The sequence below is a fragment of the Ceratotherium simum genome, chromosome 39, assembly GCF_057802395.1.
Source record: "Ceratotherium simum simum isolate JZ-2026a chromosome 39, ASM5780239v1, whole genome shotgun sequence".
In the NCBI taxonomy this organism is placed as follows: domain Eukaryota; kingdom Metazoa; phylum Chordata; class Mammalia; order Perissodactyla; family Rhinocerotidae; genus Ceratotherium; species Ceratotherium simum.
In genome coordinates, this window is record NC_141938.1 from 8886044 (window position 1) to 8893769 (window position 7726).

General features: G+C 37.7%; 1 protein-coding gene across 1 annotated transcript; it reads left to right on the top strand.

Moving 5' to 3' along the window:
- The first annotated feature begins 6239 nt into the window (after nucleotides 1-6239).
- Nucleotides 6240-7241, top strand: LOC106799985 (olfactory receptor 7G1-like). Its single transcript, XM_014790418.2, has one exon. It carries the CDS (start codon nucleotides 6240-6242, stop codon nucleotides 7239-7241), a length of 1002 nt encoding a protein of 333 aa, XP_014645904.1.
- The last annotated feature ends 485 nt before the right edge of the window (nucleotides 7242-7726 follow it).

The window sequence follows — 7726 nt, forward strand, 5'->3', positions numbered from 1 at the left end:
GGAAAAAATGAAATGCGATTTTCTATTACAGCATACTCAAAAATCATTCCAAAGTAACAAAGCCTTAAATTTAAAAGACAAAATGATTACATGTTTTGAAAAAACCAGTACGGTGCTTCCTCAAAAAGTTTAAAAAAGAATTATTATATGACCTAGTAATTCCAGTCCTGGGTGTATTCCAAAAGTAAATGAAAGCAGAAATTCGAACAGATATTTTTTCACCCATGTTCATAACAGCATTATTCACGATAGTCAAAAGGTGGAAGAAACCCGTGTCCATTGACCAGTGAATGGATAGTATAATTATGGTGTATATATATGCAATGGGACATTATTCAGCCTTCTGATACATGCTACCACATGGATGAGCTTGAAGACATTCAGATAAGTGAACTAATCTTGTCGCAGAAGGACAAATAATTTATGATTTTATTTACATGAGGTTCCTAGAGTAGTGAAATTCACAGTCACAGAAATTAAAATGAGATTGTCAGAGTCTAGAGGCAAGAATGTGTAGACTGTTACTGTATAATGTGCAGATTTCAGTTTTTTGAGATGACAGGTTTTATATAAGGATGGTGGAGATTAAGCAGAACAGTGTGAATGTACTTATTGCCACTGAACTGTACATTTAAAAATAGTTAAAATTGTGTTATATATTTTTGCATTTTATCACAGTTTTTAAAAATAAAAATGAATAATCAATACGCCACCAAAACAAGTGACTCAAGAATAAAAATTCAGGATTTTTTTTTCAGTAAATAAGAAGAAGTAAAGCAGGACAAATAACCATCCCATCAAGTGCTTTCAAATAAGGCTTAGACTACCGATCCATAATAACTTGATCCATAATAACTACTCACTGCAGCCATAAAAAAACTGTGATGACCACTTACATTAAGAACACAAGTGATTTGGATTTAGGGCCCATCCTAATCGAGTATGACTTTATCTTTATTTTTTTTAAACAATGCAAATTTATTCTCTTACAATTACGGAAGTCAGAAGTCTGATATCGGAATATTTCTATGGGCCAAATTCAAGGAGTTGGCAGGTCTGGGTCCTTCTGGAGTCTCTGAGGAGAGGTTCTCATTCCTTACCTTTTTCAGCTTCTGCTGTCCCACCTGTACTTCTGGCATGTGGCCCTTCCTCCATCTTCAAAGCACATCACACTAATATCTGCTTCCATCATCATACCGTCTTCTCTTCTGTAGTCAAATTTCCCTCTGCTTTTTTAAATTTGAATTTACAAGTGTTTTATTGAACAAAAGAAGTAAGAACAAAGAGAGCACATACCTTTTAATTCGACTTTAAAAAGGTCAAAACCCAGCAAAAACAAACTATATTTTTTCAGATTTTGGCAGAGTAGAGATACTACCAAGAAAATCCAGGCATTTAAATCAGTATATTGGATCTTTCTTGAAGGGTAAGTAGACATTACTGGAATAGAATATTGCAGATACTCTAGGTGTTGGCATTACTTTTTTTCCAGATTAATTGAGCCATAATTTACATATAATACCGTGTAAGTTTGAAGTATACAATGTAAATGATTTTATACATGTAAGAAAGTTTAAGGTACAAAATACAGTATTGTTAACTACAGTCACCATGCCGTATGTTAGATTTCTGGAAGTCGTTCATCTTATAACTGAAAATTTGTACCCTTGGACCAACATCTGTCCATTTGTCCCATCCCTCAGCCCCTGCAACCATCATTCTATCCTCTCTTTCTATGAGTTTAATTATTTTAGATTCCACATATAAGTGAAATCACATATTATTGGTCTTTCTCTTACTATGGACAAAATTGCATACTACTGCCTTTCAATGAAATTGTATTTCATCACAGCACAATTTAACATAAAGAACCATAGTTCAGTCAAAGTCCCTGAAAGGACAGCAAAATTATCTTTAATCAATTGTCCTGAAATTGAAAAAGTTGGTTATGAAAGTCTCAAAAAGGGTATAAATTCTCTCTATATTTATCACAGTCACAATTGATCACAGAAAATAGATCTGTTGTGTAAAATATAGAGAACAGAAATTAAGGTACAGGAAACATTCAATGACTCTAAAGATGAAATACCCCTAAGTGTTTGAATTTTACAATATTTAGCTATGTTTATAAATATATTATTTATACGAAATACAGAAACTATATGTTCACACTTAAAATTGTAACCAGGCTTCCCAATATCAATTAGATAGAGATGACTTTGTTTATAACTTAAAAAGAGAAGTCTGGAATTTGTTAGAAAAAGAATGTGTGTACATTTGTGCAAGGTATGTGAATCGAGGTGAACACAAACAGGTGCAGAGAACTGGGTGGTATACACCTGGCCTAACAGGTCACAGATTGCCATCGTGAAGTCCTCTCTTCTATTGTCTTTGTCTTTAAGGATTTGCAGCGCTTGGGGATTAGAATGACACTAAAAATATTTGTCTAATGAGGAGCTTTGGATGTTGATCCCCCAGGGATATAGAGACCATAAAGAGTCAGCCTGTCACAACCTCATTCAATAGCCCTTGTCTTGTCAGGAAGAAGCACACCTGAGGCTCCATCCAGGGACGATCTTGCTTGGCCAGGGGCCCATTGCCTCACTTGGTCTCTCTGCCCTTCCTGAAGACAGATCTTCTGTCTTCAATATGCAGGTGGCGTGTCAAACATAATTCCACAGTGATACCAGTCAGGTAAGTTAAAGTCCTTTAGTTAATCCTTTGGTCATAAGGATAGCTGTTTTACTACAAATTCATCTGTGGGAAGAAATGAGGAGAGCACATGCATGAAATGATCAGCACCAAGTGTCCATGTGACCTCAGCCTAACTGTCTTCTTGTTGACAAGTTCTCCCGGACATACGTACCAATGTGGAGCCAGCTTTCAATCTGCTAGACTCCTATTTTCTATAAAAAATGGCAGAATCAGTTTTCCTCCTGAGCAGAAATCTGCCCTTTCTCAACCATGATGACTGTTATAAAAATTTCTGACATTTACTGGAATTCTTGTCTCATCACGAAGAATGGGTTTGGTCAGCTTTTCCTTTCATTTCCATTCCTGGTTCTTGATACACCATTGTACAGAAGAGTGTTTGTATTATCCCTGTAGCTGGGCTGTGAGGAAGCTGGAGAGGAAATGGAGACACAGAGACATAGCCAGCTGCCTTCCTAGTACACCTGTTTCTCTTTTTAAAATTACTGTGTATTTTATGTAAGAACAGCAGAGGTAGGATCGTAATAAATCCTATGACCACGCTTCAACTCAATCCAGAATTCACGAATGTTGACATTCTGCTATATCAGCTTCAGGTCTTTTTTATAAAGTAACAAAATAATATGCATATAGAGGGCACCTCTTTTGTATCCCCCTCAGTTCTTGTTTTCCCCTTCCTAGAGACAGCACCATCTGGAATGTTACGGTATCCCTCATGAATGGGTTTATATTGTATGTGTATTCATAAACATATGGGATGACAGGCATTAACCATAATACCTATCATGTAGGGAACAGAGAAATAAAACAAGGGGTAATGATATAGTGGAATACTATTTGCTAATTAAAATTAATGTCAGGATTCAATATACCAACAATAAACAAAAGTAAATTACATAGGAATGACAAATGTAAATGACATGTATGTACGATTTTGTTTATACAAGGCTTTCAAAATACCAAATAATGCAATTGTTTATGGAACAATAATATTAATTATAGTAACTTACATGCAGGGGAGTAACGTATATGAAGTTCAAGTAGTGGTTGACCCGGGAAAGGAAAAGAATCAAGAAATTGCAGCTATGTGATATAGGTGCTTCACATATAACTATATTATTTATTGCAATAAAATACATAGAATGAAGACAATTAAGTGTGTGAATTTTACACTTTTAGCTGGCAGATACCAGTACTTGATGGTTATCTCTATTCCTTTTGGCTTGAAGTCTATAATAAAAATAAACCTACACAGCTTTATTTTTATTATGCATTATTACTTGTGAGGGTTCTAAATATATTTAAAATATTTTCTAATGATGTACACTTTATGTAATTTGAAAATATTTCATAGGTTTTCACTATTTTTATTGTAACATATCTAATTCATTTTATTATTTAATTTATTTTCATTGTTATATATTTCATCATATGTTCATTTCAAATGAATATTAATATCATTGATTTTCTTTCATTCCTTTTCTACATAATAAATGTTTCCAGGGGCCTGCCCCATGGCTTAGCGGTTAAGGGCTCGCGCTCCGCTACTGGCAGCCGGGTTGGGATCCCTGGCTCGCGCCAACGCACCGCTTCTCCGGCCATGCTGAGGCCACGTCCCCCATACAGCAACTGGAAGGATGTGCAACTATGACGTACAACTGTCTACTGGGGCTTTGGGGAAAAAAAGGAGGAGAATTGGCAATAGATGTTAGCTCAGAGATGGTCTTCCTCAGCAAAAAGAGGAGGATTAGCACAGATGTTAGCTCAGGGCTGATCTTCCTCACAAAATAAATAATAAATAAACAAACAAACAAACAAACAAATAAATAAAGAATGTTCCTAGCTGGAGTTGCACCTCAGAAACTCTTCCCTGAAATTTGCAGTTAACATCTAGGCATGTTCTCTCTTTCTATTTTCTTTCTTCAACTTGCCCCACCCCATTGCTTTCTTCTGAGGAGTGAAACATGCCAGGATATTTTCCTCATGGCAGAAAAAAAAATACAATAGGAAATGTCAATACGAGGCTCCCGTATGCTGAATGCTGAGATGGATGCCTTTCCTCCGTTCATTTGTCATCTTTGCAACAACCCCACAAGGTATTATGACAGTTCCCATTACGCAAATGAGGCCACCAGGATTCCATACAGGTGAACAATTTTCCCCCTTCACAGAGGAAGTGCTGGTCTGGATTAAATTCAGTGTTTGAGACTAGTTCAAACACCAATAATAAAGACTGTCATGGCCACTTCTGTCTCCTGTAGGTGACAGAGAACCACTGCTTTACAGGGACACCCCTGTTAGGACACCTGATTATCTTACAAGTATCATATAAGTCTGTCTTATCTCGTAATTCTCTGTCTTCCAAGGACCAAAAATTGCTGCTATTTTACTATATTATTTCAAAGTCTATTCATTTCATTCTTTCTCTCATTTAGCTGTTTTTTTTTTTTTAATTTAAATGATATCCCATCTATCACCTGTGGAGAAGAAGTCCTCCTAGGATGAGACAGAGAATGTCACTGACATTTACCCAGCTTCTCCTGGAATTAATTGTTAATTCAGATGAGTAGTGTTTCCGTGTGTGAGTCTTAAGAACTTCTAGTCTATAGGCAAAATTTTCTAACCTTTGCTCAGGTGCAGAGCATATATTTGGATGGATGTCATGCACCTGCCACACAATACTTCATGGGTAGGCGTGGAAGTGAAAATATTTGGGGCATTGTTCAGGATGAAATATTACAATTTTAAAGGGGAATTACGAAATCTGAGTGTGGGTTTAGGAATGCCAATTCTGTGTTACCCAGAGGCATTGACAATGATTGGTCAAGAGAGTCATCTCAGCCCTCAGGTGATCTGAGCTTCGACCTAGCCTTTCCCATGAACTAACCACGTACTTCGTATCCATGATGTTACCTCATCTTACCTAAGTTTCCCCTTGGATAAATGTAGTGACAGTATATGCTAACTCATTTATAATTTGACAAGCCCTTCAGATGTTTACGAGGCACGCCAAATTGGGGGAAATACTCTACGAGAAAGATCTATAACTTCATTCTTGTCTGTCTCTTTGTTTGAAGGCAAGGAATATTTCTGAAGGAAACATCATGTCTTATTCTTTGTTTCAGTCTCAGCACTTGGCACAAGGTGGGAAACAGAGCTAGGGATCATTAAAAAGAATGACCAATAAAGGAAGTAGAGGGAAGAGGAAGTGTGAGAGACGATAATGGAGGGAGAAATTAGCAGAGGGAAAAATGAAAATATTCTGATGGGTTTATAATATACATAGAGTTTTTTTTTCTTTTTATTTAAGCATTGATTCTCAAACTTTAGTATGCTTGAAATTCATCTGGAGTGCTTGTTAAAACAGATTGCTGGTCATCACCCCAGAGTTTATCAGCAGTAACTCTAGAGTGGTACCAAGAATTTGCCTTGCAAAATAGCTCCCAGTTGGTGCTTCTGCTGCCCATCTGGGGACGGTTAACTTCCTTTCCTTTCACCCTAACTTTTCCATCAGATTTACAAACAACATGGAACCCAGAAATCACACAGATGTTTCAGAATTCCTTCTCCTGGGATTGACAGATGATCCAGAACTGCAGTCCTTCCTATTCTGCCTGTTCCTGGCCATGTACCTGGCCACCATCCTAGGAAACCTGCTCATCATCCTGACTGTCAGCTCTGACTCCCAACTCCACAACCCAATGTATTTCTTTCTCTCCAATCTATCTTTTACTGACATCTGTATAAGCACAACTACAATTCCAAAGATGCTGGTGAACATACAAGCCGAGAATCAGGGCATCACTTATATAGGCTGCCTCACACAGATTGGCTTTGCCCTGGTTTTTGGTGGATATGAGAATTTTCTCCTTGTAGCAATGGCCTATGACCGCTATGTGGCCATTTGTTACCCACTGATGTACACGGTCATCATGAATCCTCGACTCTGTGTCCTGCTGATGCTTCTCTCTCTGTTTCTTAGCATTGTGGTTGCCCTGCTCCACAGTCTGATGGTGTTGCAGCTGTCCTTCTGCAAGGACCTGGAAATCCCTCACTTCTTCTGTGAACTTGCTCAGGTCCTCAAGCTCGCTTGTTCTGATACACTCATCAATAACATCGTAATAAATATTGTGACTGGCCTATTTGGTGGTATTTCTCTCTCTGGGATCATGTTCTCTTATACTCAAATAGTCTCTTCTGTTTTGAGAATGCCATCAGTAAGTGGAAAGTATAAAGCTTTTTCCACCTGTGGGTCTCACCTTGCAGTTGTGTCCTTGTTCTATGGGACCATTTTTGGAGTGTACATTAGTTCTGCGGTTACTGACTCTTCCAGGAAGACTGCAGTGGCTTCAGTGATGTACATTGTGGTTCCTCAATTGATGAATCCTTTCATCTACAGCCTGAGGAACAGGGATATGAAGGGAGCCTTGAGGCAACTTCTCAGTAGGATAGCTTGTTTTCTGACATTGTTTCGTGTACTTTGGGCTAGGGTTTCTAGAATGAAGCAAAGTGATAGGAATTCTAAGTGAGACATAATGCTGGATTCTTCCATCACCACTTTTTTCTAAATCAGCTAGACAACACAATGGCCAAGTTAATTCTAACTTAGCGTGGAAACCTGCTTTTATTTTTGTCTATATCAGTCGAGTCTGACAGATGACTTCAATTCTCTAAACTCAATTTGTTTGCTCAGATTCTATAGAGGCAGAGCCTGAGTCAACGTTTCTAGAATTTAGTGATTTTTTTTGGATCACTCTCAGAAGAAGGAAAGTTGCAGAAGGTGGACTAGACAGGGCATGTTTTGAAGCAAGGCTGTGGTCATATCTAGAGACTAGTTTTCACTTGATCCCTTGGTAGCACCATGTCAGTGGCACCCTGGAATTAGGCCTATAGTAGAGTAAGGGAACTGACTCTTTACATACCTATTTAGTAATTAGTCAGATTGCTCACTGGTAAATCATATCCTTCTGAAGAACATTAGCATCTACCATACTTAGCTTCATTATCAATGACA